We start from the raw sequence: 13,746 nt of genomic DNA, 5'->3' as shown, positions 1-13,746 counted from the left end.
AGGTCGATCCAACTGTTTCAAGTGGCCCCCGATGGAGATATAGCTTTCATGTGAGCTGATATTTCTTTTCCACTTTCAGAGGAAAAGATGCCATTCAAAACATTCAAATATCTATCTGTGCTGTTAGAGCGTTTCGGGGGATGTTGCCATGATGCTGTTAGTGCACTGTTTCCCGAGCTGAAGAGCAGCCAGGGGGCATGGCAACACTGACCTGCTTACTGGAAGAAGAAAAGAAAAAACTCAAATCATAACCTCAGAGAAAAAGAGGATGCCGATGCTCCAGCAGATAATAAAAGGTGGAGATACAGACAAGGCGGTCAGGCAGCAAAAAAGCCCAGAAAGCCAAGGAGAATCACCGTCTACGGTCTCTTTCACTCTTTGACGTATCGATTTAAAAGGATGCTCCACATTGCCCCCCCTGGAGCCCTCTGAACTATGAGGGTAATCAGCCAGAACTAAACGGGGACTTTACCGGCATCGCTGCGCGTCACATTAGGCGCCCATCAGCTAAAATAACAACCAGCCTGGCCTTATGCGGGGGACCGTGTCACGCTATGATAACACGCCAAAATGCATAGGGTGGGGGCGGTGGGGCGGAAAGAGGAAGACCCTCCGTAGGATTTACAGAACCTCCCGGGGAACCCTTTCAATCAGCTGCAGAAACATTTCAACATTCGACAGGCTGACAGTGAAAGTTTAGGATGAGTATTAAACATGAAGGTCAAGTAAAAGTAGGATCAATTGTCCCCTGATGATTCCTTAAGCGACACCAGCATGAAACGTGTCTAATGGGTGTTAATCTGGAAATTGGCTCACGCTCCCAACAGGATGAACTGTAATGACGTAGGAGACCCCTCAGCTTCATGTGTAGCTTAGCATTATTACTCATTTATGACCACGTCACCGCTTCAATGGACTAGTTTTAAATTATTGTTTATTTAAAGACAGTGTAGTGCAAAATAAATCTTGATTGGACCTCCTGTTCTTTATATGTACCATTTCTTATTATCTTAATTGTGCTAATGATGGGTACAGTTCTCCTGGAAGTTGTTCTCTAAACCTTTGAAGCTTTTTCCACACAAATCTGTCCATTATATATAGCACTTCCTCCACATTCAGGTACTAGAAGGCTCCTAATCAGAGGGGATCAAATAGACGAGCCAAGAGCCGGTTAATGGCTCCTGCATTGTGCCTTACAAAAGTATTGACCCAACCTCAAATGTCAGTAAGTGATTGCAGTAGACCAACCCAAAGTAATGCATAATTGTGAAGTGGAAGGAAAATGACATTTTTTTTGCTAATACAAATCTGGGAGGCGAGGCATGAATTTGTTTTCAGGCCTTCAGCGTCAGTAACACAATCATCTTTTCAGCAGTCTGTTGGTGTATGCCTGTTATCAGCTTTGAACATTTTCTAAATAGTTCAGGCACGATCAAATTAAACTGCGACCATCTGGGATCATGCATTCTCAAGTCCTGCCAAATAAATTGACTGCAGTCGCAGGGCGCCTCCATTTTCACAGTTAATGCCAGAAGTTTACGCCAGAAGATTTGGACATTTCCTCTTTGTATAGTACGCTGAGACTGGGAGAAATGTGAGGAAAACTAAACTTAAGGTCGGTAGATTTAATACAACTTCATTAACTTTCTGATGGGAGCATCCTGAGGCGTGTACACTGACTGTAAAAATGGCGGCTCTCTGCCATGCCATGCAGAAGAGCAAACACACATATGTTTTCATAGATTTTTGTTTAGAGTGTCGTGACTGAACATAAAGACCTTCAAGACTTCTTTAAAAGAAAATATGGATATGTCTGACCAATTGGAAGCAAAATCACTCAAACATTGTACACCTAGAAAATGTCTTTTGAACAGGTATAATTGTTACACTACAGCTCTGATTGATGAGGTTCTTTGATCTTGACCTCATCTTCAGAAGAGATGGTGATATTGTGTGAAAGGCAGCCTAAAATCTGACCTTAAAAGTCCAGTATGTTACTTTTAATTTTGACAAGATTTAAGCTATGACATTTCTAATTAAATGCGAATAAGATTGCATGTTTTTCCTCAGAATTCTTCGTTCAGATTGTTCACCACTTAAAATTATGATCCAGCCATGTTTAGCTTGCAGAATTACTACAAACATCAGTATAAAAGAGTCTTAAAATGATTATTGTCAGTTTAAGTTGAGCCAGTGCTGATCCTCAAACAAAGGACTGCATTTATAGTGAAAGCTCTGCCATGATTACAAAGTTCCAGGCCCAAAATTAGTTTTCCCCTCCCAGAGAGGACGATCCATGTCCAGAGCTGTCATAATGGAGTCTTTTTCTTCTGAGAGAAACCGGATCAGCGCCGGCTCAGGTGACAGAGCTGACCTCGCCCGCCTCCAGCTGCCAGAATCGACGCCTTTCTCACAGCAGCTACTTCGCAGCTCCGCCGACCTGCCGCTGAAATACGGCCCGCTTTCAGAACCGGTCCTAGCGGTTCTTCATCAGTAAAGGATCGTCATCTGATCCTTAAAGAAAGACCCAGAGCATAAAGCTCACTGACGGGGGGGGGGGTTTGGTTTCCACCGGCTGCCTTTAAGGAGAGACAGCCGCTGCAACATCTGCGTTAAAATGTCGCGGCACATTTCTGAGTGATATCTGAGAGGCGACACTTGTTTTGGCCTGTTGTGACAGGTCTCAAACACAATCAACAGCTTTTAAAGCTGATTTTATTTCATCACACAGATGGGGAGTCCCTTCTGTCTTTGCGTGCATTAAGCTTCACTCCCATCACAACCCAGCTGCAAATAACCAGGCGTGGGAGGTTAACTTTCACCCTTAACTTCTGCCTTAATTTGATGAAACCACTCTTTGCTAAAGCTACACTTTGCTAAATACATCTCTGGATTTCAGAGATGTGTTTAATTTAAGTGCTCCTTATGAAATGTGATCACAAGCACCCGCTTCAGATCAAATGAAACAATTTATATCAGTTTATTATTCTTTTATGCTTAATAAAGATTTTAATATAACTTTTGCTCCATGACTTCATCCAAATTGCAATTTGAGATTTAAGCTCCAGCAATCAAAGAAAGTAACATTAACAGCATTTCAAGTCAATATTTTATCCCAGCACTTTTGCACCCCTGCTTTTAAGCAGGAAAATAAAATGTTTTTTATCCAGTTGTCCCTTTGAAGTTACTGAAATAGTTTTTTATTCTTCTCTTCATTTCTATTTGTGAAACACAAAGTCACACGATTCAGCAATGATATATTTATTTCATGAGCCCCCAAAACCTCCGTTTTTGCACTTAATCAGTTTATAAACACAGTTTAATAAATTAAAGTTGCTCTGAAAGCGGGTTATAAAAGCAGAAATGTGTCACAAAGCTGAAACCTGAGCATTTTGTTTTAATGCATGTAAAGCTAATTATGCATGTAGGCAAAACGAATCGCTGCCTGGTATTTTGCTGTTGATGTCCATTTTAATCACACCTCCTTTGCAGAAGGCCAAGGGGTGTTGGCGCGTTCGCTTTGTGCTCAGAAGTCGGATTTGCTGAGTTCCCAGTTGGAAAGACAACAAGAACCTGAACCCTGACGTTCATCTTCAACATGTCTGCGCACATTTACAATGTAGAGAGGGAGGCATAAGCATTTATTTACACTAGTGACTGTCTGTATCTCTTTAAAACTGTGGGGGAGTAGTGCTGTAAAATATACATTAGCGAACAAGTTCGTTTTGTGTTTTAACTGCGAAGATTAAGAATAAATTTCTTGTCATTGGCTTGTACTGCTAATAGCCGTTAGCCACCAGAACAACCCCACATGTGACCCCAGCTCCAACTTCAAAGACTAATAAAACGCAGCATATGAACACCGGTTCCTCTTGCATCTGATTGGTTTCATTTCCACATAGAAGATGTAAATATGCATAAAGTCAAATATAGTTGATTGCAGTCATACTTAAATATCATAATTAGGCCTTGATCATTAACAGCTCAATCTAATTTTCCCCTCCTACCTTTAAGGGGATGAAAATCTGCTCAATCAATTCTAATTAATGCAATATTTAGAATATTGCATTAATTAATCCACCTGCAAAGGACTTCTTGGACAGTGTTTGCTACGGCTTAATGTTTCAGGTCCAATATTGTACTTGACCATTTGGATGGACTTGCACTGTCACACCAGATCCTCATGAATGGATGCTAGAGCTCAGTGAAAATGGTTGGGACACCATGATGAAGCAGAAGAAGGAGAGGAGTGAGAAAAAGAGGGCCAAGTGTAACATATCTGCATCACAAAGTTTAACAATATGACTGATCTTCCACGTCTCCCTACTATCATGCAGTCCTGCTGTAAATACACACAGAGTGTGATAGTTTGAACATGAATGCACTGCAGCACATGCAAGCTTGTCAGCCATAGCTGTGCTCCTGTAAGCGGGTTTCAACTTCAACTTTACAACAACAGGAATCCTCTGATCCCATTTCCTTCAGCCGCGTTTTATAGCATTTATTTGACGTTGTTAGTTTCCCGCAGTCGTTTTGGCTTATTTAATAAACCCTGTCTGCCTCCTGTTTGCCAGTAAGGGTCCCTCACTAACGCACATCCATCGTTTTACATCATTTCAGCACTCATTTATACTTTTGATGCTTCCCTTCCACAGACTCAGGGTCAGATGACAGCTGAGGCGATCGTCAGACCTCGTCTACAACTGTAACGGTTTGACGACGTCTTCATTTGTGCCTGGAAATAACACTCGGCTGAGCATAAAAGCACGTATTCGCCGCAGGGTTACGCAGACTGACCAGGAGCAGAAATCACAAGGAAGGATGACTACAGTAATGACGATGATGATGAGACAGCTTCTGTCAGTCTGTGCTGAAATGGGCCAACCTCTGACTCACAACTCAAAGTGACGACTGACACAGTGACTGTAACGAGACCTGACTTTATGGGAGTAACATCCTCGCGTTACGCAACGATCCCCTCCAAAAAAAAACAAAAAAAAAAAACAAAGCTCTCTGGGCTCCCATCCCAGTTAACATTCGCTTCACAAGTATTAAACACTTAGTGGATTTCGAACGGTTGAGTATTTATAACACGAGGGCTTTACACTGACTCTGAAGAGACCCTACATAAGATCGCTGTTTCCCAGCGACGCTATTAGTGTCATTTACCTCCATTAAGGTTACGTAAAGCCGAGCGCTCGACAGCGGAGGTGCGAGCTAACCCGACGTGTGATGAGGAGGTGGGCGGAGTGTGAATCACGGATCACTGACAGGCGGAGGGGGAGCTTACGTGAGCGAGAGGGTGAAGTGAAAGCGCTGGCGCAGGCCCTTGAAGGTGAGGAAGGAGTTGGGGGGGAAGTTGCGAGTGGTCATCTCGCAGTAGGGCTTCTCGTAGCCGCCCGACGGACACTCGCACTTGAAGCCACCGACCAGCAGGTTGACGCAGGTGCCTCCGTTCCTGCAGACCCCCGGGGCGCAGCGGCCGGAGCGGGTGGACAGCTCGCAGCGCTCTCCTGGAAGATCGATGGAGGAGTGGAGAGAAAGGAGCATTAATGTGGTTTATGACATGTAGGTTTACATTATAGAGTTAGAAACGCACCGAAACAGATCGCTTGCATCCGTGACTTTACACGGATCAGTAAATAAAACAATTCTTCACAAAAAAATCTGTAAATCCTTTTGTAAAAAAACAAACAAAACACTATTCAATAAAAACCCTTCATTAAAAACAGATGGTTATAAAAAGTTAATTGAAAACAATAAACAAAGTGGCAACTATAGTACGCAGCTTAAAGAGAACTAGAACAAGCCATGCCTGATATCTTGTTCTGTCATCCCAGCTGAGCTACTCTGCTGTGGAAAAGTATTTATATCCCCTTACAGGTGTCATCTGTACTGTGACTTTCCCCAACTCTATAATAAAAAGACAAGAAAAGATGTGACCCTTGTTCATTGCATGTTTGTTTATCAGTTTTTGCCTTCATTACGTGTAACGTGAACCTGCAGTACCGCCGTAACACACGGTGACAAATAAAATGTTCTATTCTATCTGTTTTTACTCTTTGGCACGTTTCAATGTTTCACATCATCAAACTTATTTCAATATCCGACAATAGATAACCTGAGTGAATGCAAAATATAGTTTTGAAGGTGATAATTAAATTTAATTGGAGAAAACATCCATTCAAAAAAACCAAGCGAGCCATTTGTGGGGAAATAAAATTACCCCCTCAGCCTAATTGGCTGTGCCACTCTTGGAGGCAATAACGGCCATCAAACATTTACGCTGACGGCTGATGAGTTTTTTAAATCACTCTGGGGGGAGTTTAGTCCACCCTTTGCTGTAGATTTGTTTTGATTCAGCCACAGCTTGACCAGCCATGCAAAACCATGCAACAGGATCTCCTCCTTGACCAGATTCCTTAATTTTGTTCTTGTTTTGGGTCATTTAGGCGTGGACTATCGGATTAATTTCCTGCTGCTTAATCACAGTGGGCTTGAGCTTCAGGTCAAGGACCTGATGGCCGGATGTTCTCCTTCAGGATTTCCAGGAGAAGAATTCATGCTTTCATCAATTACGACATGTCCTCTAAGTCCTGAAGCAGCAAAGCAGCCCCAGACCATCACAGGACCACCACCATGTTTGGCCGTCAGTGTGATATATACTTATAAAAGCTGTGATAGTGTCATGCCAGACGTAACAACATGCACACGTTCAAAAGGGTTCCTCTTTTAACTCGTCGGTCCACAGATTATTTTACCAAAGGTCATTAAGACATTTGGCCCGGGTGTTCTCAGCGTAAAGCAGGTTTTTGCTTCTCTTCCATGGAGGCATCATCGGTCTCCTGGATTTCTCCATTTTTGCATATTATTTCTAACTGTGGTTGTATGGAGTCCTCCACAACCTTAAAACGGCCCTGCAGCCCTTTACAGACGAATAGATGTATTTTCTTTACGTCAGGACATGTCTTCTTCGTGTTGTTCAATAGGTTCTGTCTGTGATTTCTTGTTTCTACAGGTCGGGCAGTGATTGAGCCAGAACATCAAACTGAATTCTGTCACAAAAATGTGGTTTAACACAACTAATTCATGATTGAACAAGGTTAAGGTTAAAGATCTGAAATCCAAACATGTTTGATGATCTGAAACATGAAGGTTCAGGGGTCCTCCTGTTCCAGCTGCACACTGCCAGTCAGCTGGCTAAAAGCACTACTGCCCCTATTCATGCTAGATATTTGCTGATAATCTGCATTTTAACTATATAAACCAGAGAAGAGCAAAAACAATAAACATTCTGTGCATTAAGTGTTGAAATGGAGAACTAAATTAATACAGTTTTGTTTGAAATGTTTGCGTTAACACAGCAGTAGCGAGAAAATATGTTTTTTTTATCCCTTGGTGTTATCATACTGTTAAAATGTCACATCGACCTGCTCCTCATGTTCTGTTATAGACCAGTAACATAATCCTACTAATATCTGTGATGTAGAAATAGTTTCAGCTAATACCTGAACTCAGCTAACATCATTGTCATTGCAGTGTGTTGAAACTATGAACAGTGCTTTCTCTTCAGGAGTGTCTGCAGAGTGAAACCTTCTCTCTCTGCTCAGACCCCCCCCCCACCCCCCTCACTCTGGGAATAAGGCTGCAGTTTGAGCTCAATTCTCATTCAGGGGAAAAACATGATGGCTCAAGTGCACTGAGCTGGAAGTGGTTTTGAAGACAAAATGATTGCACTTTTCTGAGGACTGTGGCAGCCCCCAATGATTTTCTGAACTTTTTTTTTTCACACTTTACAGACGGCTTGATGACTTCATCAGTGCATTACCAGAAATCAGAACAGAAAAAAAAAAAAAAAAAACGCGTCCCCGTCCTCCTCACATGTCAGACACAACAGCCATACTTTCTGAAAGCACGATACAATTAGTCTTGGAAGTGAATGTGAGCCGGAGAGCAAAAATGATACCTAAATTAATATCAGGTAGAATCGTCAGCGATTAAATATGTAAAGCGGGTTTTAATCTGAGGCTAAATTTCTGATCGCTGGAAGAAAAAACAGCTTAATTGTAAAAAACAAGCACGGGCTACAATGACAATGAGATTATGCTTCATAAACCACAGCAACACAAACATCTGCATTATAAATTAAAAAATAAGTGATCAACAGATAATGAATCATAAGATACGCTGCTTATTAGATCATCAGGCGAGAGGTGGGGTACACCCTGGACAGACCAGTCCTTCGCACGGCAACATAGAGACACACACACTCATATATGAGGTAAATTTGTGGAGACTAATTCACCTAATGAGGGGAGAAAGCCAGACATGCATGGGGAGAACATGCAAACTCAATGCAGAAAGGCCCCCCAGGCCAGGATTTGAACCCAGGAACTTTGCATTGCAAGGATAACGGTGCTACAGCCGGCATCACTGTACCTACATTTCCACAACATAGAGGCATAAGACGTAATATCAGCTATGTGTCATTTCGTTACAGTCTGTCACATAGGAAATAAATACAGCTGCTCCAAATAGGTGTCACACACTATGTAGAAAACTGTATTTTTTTTTTAACAAACAATGCACTTTCTGGGTGGGTACCCCCCCCTCAGTCCCGCAGCCCGTCCATCTTCTCCTGTTCATCCGGACCATCGGGACGGGGTGGGGGGGGGTTGCAGCAGTTTCTGAGGCGAGACTGTTCGTTCTCCCCTGGGCGAGCAGGAATTTGTGTCAAAGCCACCCAGTCAACAGGGCGAAGCTTTCTGCAGAGCTGCTGTAGCGCTCACACACACCCAGAGCCCACATCTTCATGCACCAGCTCTGATAAGCAGGCTTTTTATTTACTACCAGACTATTAATCACTCCATTCACAGTCTCTTCTTTGTTTGATCGCCGTTTTTTGGAAACCTCCATTCAGTCTAAATAAACTATAGAGCTCCTGGTTGGGATGTTATGAAAAAATACTCTGGGAGGGAATGCAGTTTAGCCCTGAGGATTCATATTCAGTATGTTTACAGTCAGCCAGGGGTTTCTACTAAACTATGCACCAATAGGCTTATTATAATAAGCAGTTTAACTTCTCTGATGCTTATGAGAACTTCGCCTTCTGGGTCACCTTTTTATTTCGAGTTTTTTTTCATACTTTAACTACAGTTGCTCTAGATAGTGAACAGAAGGGGTCTCCAGGTTGGAGCTGTGTCCCTTCTAAGAGCAAAAAGATAAATGTAAAGGTCTGGCAGCCGTTTCTAAATTATTTTCACTTATAATTCCCTGCTGGAAACACTGGGACACAATTGAGTCATAGGCTCTGTAACCTTACTGTAACATCTCAATATTAATTTATTTACTCATTTCTATTATTATGATTATTTTTTACTCTCAGGAATTTCTTATTTTTATATGTTATCAGATTTTTTTTATTTTACTTTATTTCTTTTCCTATGTTATTGCATTTTATTTTGAATGTTGGGACTGTTGTTTGGTTGTTATTTTATATGCACAATGCAAAATCCAATAAAAATATTTGAATATAAAAAGATAAAAGCCATGATTAACAGAGGAACAAAAAGAAAATTGCTAAATAACTCAAACGTCTGCTTCTTTCTCTAAAGCAAGCGGCTGCAGTCAAGCGGCTATAAAACAAAGCTTTTTCCTCCCAGCGCTGCCTTGTTATTAATTTAAAAACCTGCTGAAAGCAATAAAGCTTATAGACCTTATTTCCAGGCAATCAAGGTGGACAAACACTGCAGCACAACATCAAGTCAAAACCAGTCTGAGAAATCACTTCCTGTGGAGAAAACATATTACCAGAGCCCGTTTATTGCTCTTCCTCGCTGATAAAGGGTGACCGGCTCAGTGTGGTCAGATGTTTACCGAAGGAAACCCCCCCCCCCCCCACCAGGTGCTCCCACCACCAGCAGCAGCAGCCAGGTGAGCAGTACACCGGAGCGTGGGACAGACTTCAGGGTCACAAAGCCACAGAATAACTCGATCAATAATTCAAACACGTCTCGTCTGATTGATTTACGCCTCTCTATGCGTCCAGCCCACTGAACACGCTCTCTGTTTGCTGCTGGTGTGAATCATTAAGCAGCAAATCGCCACACAACTCAAACATCCTACCTCAGTTTACACAAAACACAGGAGTCAGGTAATACTTTGAAACATCTGAGTAACTACAAACTATAGTACAATTTCTTATCACCATTGACCTTCATTAAGGTCAGTTTTACTTAAATAAAACGTGGAAAGTCAAATTCCTGCATAAAGAGGCCATGATGGTTTCAAATTAAAGGAGCTAAAACCCAAAACAAAGACCAAATGCCAGTTCATTATCAAAAAAATTAAATAAATAAATAGAAATCTACAAAATTGAGCTGAAATGAATTGAGAGGACCAGCACACCATGATGGTATAAAGAAATACATGATCACCTCTCCCTCGCATTTACACATTTCTTTATTGTTTTCTGTCATTTTCATCTGCTAAACAGACTAGTGGCGCGTTGTAGCGTCTTTAATACATCATAAACTAACGTCGAACATGACAAATAGGATGGAAAACTTTAGGCCATGTGAATGAACAACATTTTTAACAACAAATTTCCTATAGTGGAAAAGATAGAGGAAATAGATTAACCATTATCAAGTAGTAATTTTCCTAGCATCACACAGTAACAACAATGAGGGATGACGAAAAATGTGAAACCAAGAGAGTAAAATTTCCGTTTCACTGAAGCAGTTTGTAAAAACACCCGGTCTCTCTGTGTCAGAAAGATGGTCGCTATGAGGGGAAGCAAATATCCTCAGTTGAAACAAGCAGCCACTCAGGATTATGAAGTGAATAATGAGATAACCTGATCAGTAAAGCAGCAAATTTATGCACTCGTCATTTAGTCTTTTCATAATTACAGGTCATCATGAGCGTGACCCACTCAAGCCAGCCTCACAATGTTGTTCAGTCCAAGCCAAGCTAACAAGGACAGTGACTTTAATCTGAGACTCAAATTAAAATGCAGGTTGTGGGATGTTAAAGGTTTGATGCTGAATGAAAAAAAAATACAACATTCTGATGTTGACCAACAAGTGTGGAGTTTCAAAGATTAGGAATTAGGAAAAGGCTTAAGCTTATTTAACGAGTGTTCAGGAATTTATTAATCAGTAGGGGTTCATTAAGATAAGGATTATTTTTTATATCAGATTTTTGATTTTCTTAGACCTGGTTTGTAATAATGTGTCTATTACTACAATTTAATTTCTATTCATATTGTTAGAAATCATTATCAATAAAATTATACATATAAATCCTTATCTTTAGGTTATATGTTGCATAGCTGTAATAAAATTCCCTTTAGCATAGTTTATTTCATATCAGGTCTACTTTGAAGAAATATAGGTTTTCAAACCATATTAATATCCACACCAGGACACATTTAGAGCAAGTTATTTATGTCTAAAATAAAAAAGACGTGGGCCATGAAATCAGCCATGGGACACACTTGTGTTAAGTTTCTGAAACAATGATAACTTGCCACTTACAATAATACATTGTTTGTGGGGTTTGCATATAATTTAAACAACTACAGATAAAACCATACTTTAGAACTTGTAAATATGGTCAATATGTCATATTCCTTTATTGTAAAGTCATAATTACTGCTTTTGCTGTTTAGTAAAGAAGCAACTAGTGTGCACTTATGAGGACAAAGCCCAAGTAATAAATGTTGTAAATAATTGTTTGCTTTTAGGCCCTTTTCTGCCAAAACCATGGGAAAAGCAGGTAAAAAGCAGGTAAAATACCCATTTGTCTGTAAATACATGCCAGTGAGCTGCTCCAGATGTAAAGACTTATAAACTCTGAGAAGCTTAGATATGTTTTGACACCGTGAACAAGAACCTTCTCTGTTCTTTTACATTTGGTTTTTCCATCAAGAGAAGACATAAAATTAGATTTATAATGTTCATGCGCTCGATATTCTTGTGCAAAAAAAAAAAAACAACAACAGCAATGATAACACGCTGCATGAAAGTTTTCAAGTCAATATGTTTGGATTCCTTAGAACAGCTAATCATACGCCAAATTAAACCCCGATGATGTGTGTACCAATATGTTAATGTGATTGCAGGCAATCAGACGGGTGATAATTAACTGCTACTAGATCAAAAGATATAAAACTGCTTTCCAGATTGTTACAGGAAAGCAGCACCCGCGTGTTTATTCAGACATGAAACTGACACGCTCAGTAGGCGTAGGATTAATCAAAAAATGTCCGCAAGGGTCTAAAAATGCCACATGTAATAGGCTTTAATTTCGTAATGCTGTTCAACCTTTCTTCCACAGTTGACTTATTTATTTTCTGATTGGCAGTAAATTCAGTAAAACATCGACATACTTCAGCCTGTGCTGGGTTGTTTTTAGCTATTATTGTTTAGTTCACCTAAACTGAACACAGCAGCACATAGTTCCTCAAAGTCAAGTGAATTAATGGAGAACAGACACAACACCGGATAACAATCAGCCGTGGCATCCACCTCTAAGTAAGTAAGTAAAGTAAGTAAAATTAATTTATATAGCACTTTTCTCTGATAAAAATCACAAAGTGCTTCACAGTAAAATACAAATACAAAAAACAGTATACAGCAATACACCTCTGTCTCTGCCGCTATGAAAATGGTCGATGGATTTGATTGAGGGCGTTAAGATGACAACTAAAATATGCTTTAAAGTTCTCAGAATGATAACCATGATAAAAAAAAAATTTTCTTTGGTTAAGCCTCTTTGAAAATCAACTCTGAGACAAAAGATATTTAAAAACAACTTAAGGATGCTTCCTGCCCGGGAAGATTTGGTATTTATTAGTTCATGCTCCAACACCACAGGCACCACAAACATTAAACATGCATTTTAATTAAATTGTATCTGAGCTGAATAGATGTACAGATCTAGTCAGGAAGCCCTTCAAGCTGGCCTCTGTTAAACTATGGATCACAGAAACAAAGCCGAGCAGATACGTATAACAAGATTAAAATAATATTTATAGTTGAAACCATATGTTTACACTGTACAAAAATAACCCAACCACCTTTTGTTTATTGCGAATGGTTAGTCTGCTTTCAAATTTGGCTCAATGTAAGAGATGAAACATTACATTGGGAATCATAGCCTAGGGAAACTAGAGTAGATTAAAAATAAAAGTTTTCTAAGAATCTTAAAATGGCCCCACATTGTTAGACAAATTGTTACTCTAGCCATATATCAAATGAATCTCTAAACTGGGTTTATCTGGGCAAGGTTATGTTTTTAGGGACAGACATTTGTTTTCTGAATCTCTCCATGTTTGGGGATGACATGCAACCCCTTTCTAATGCCGCCCTGGGCAGCTCTCCATAGGCCTAGAATAAAAGCCGCCACTGAGGGAGTCAACAGTGCTAACAGCTTCCCCACCGCATGGTCTTATCAAAAACTAATTTAAAGGTATGGTTCCAGTGAGCTGCCCACAGTGGGGTGGCCTTTGAGACAGCAGCGCGTTCTGTTCACCAATCAGTGCTGTGAGCCGAGGCACGTTTTCCAGACTGATTTTTCTCCAGGGACAACCATGCAAATGCTTTGATTTTTAAAACAGCGCCATGCACCTGGAAAATGCTTTTTATTCATGCCCGTTCTCAGCTGCAATCTGTGGAAGCTTTTAGTCTTTGTCAGGTGATCACATCAGACCCTGTGAGATATGTTCAGAAAGACAACGTT

General features: G+C 40.5%; 1 protein-coding gene across 1 annotated transcript in view; it reads right to left on the bottom strand.

Moving 5' to 3' along the window:
* celsr2 (cadherin, EGF LAG seven-pass G-type receptor 2) overlaps positions 1-13,746 on the bottom strand; it is a 101,780-nt gene that overhangs the window by 45,351 nt on the left and 42,683 nt on the right. Inside the window, exon 3 of the mRNA XM_036151239.1 lies at positions 5,291-5,513. Coding sequence (XP_036007132.1) covers positions 5,291-5,513 — 223 coding nt within the window. The remainder of the gene's footprint in view (positions 1-5,290; positions 5,514-13,746) is intronic.

The sequence above is a fragment of the Fundulus heteroclitus genome, chromosome 20, assembly GCF_011125445.2.
Source record: "Fundulus heteroclitus isolate FHET01 chromosome 20, MU-UCD_Fhet_4.1, whole genome shotgun sequence".
NCBI classification, from domain to species: domain Eukaryota; kingdom Metazoa; phylum Chordata; class Actinopteri; order Cyprinodontiformes; family Fundulidae; genus Fundulus; species Fundulus heteroclitus.
Note: the sequence above shows the minus strand (reverse complement) of the source record. Positions and strands in the feature narration are given on the sequence as shown.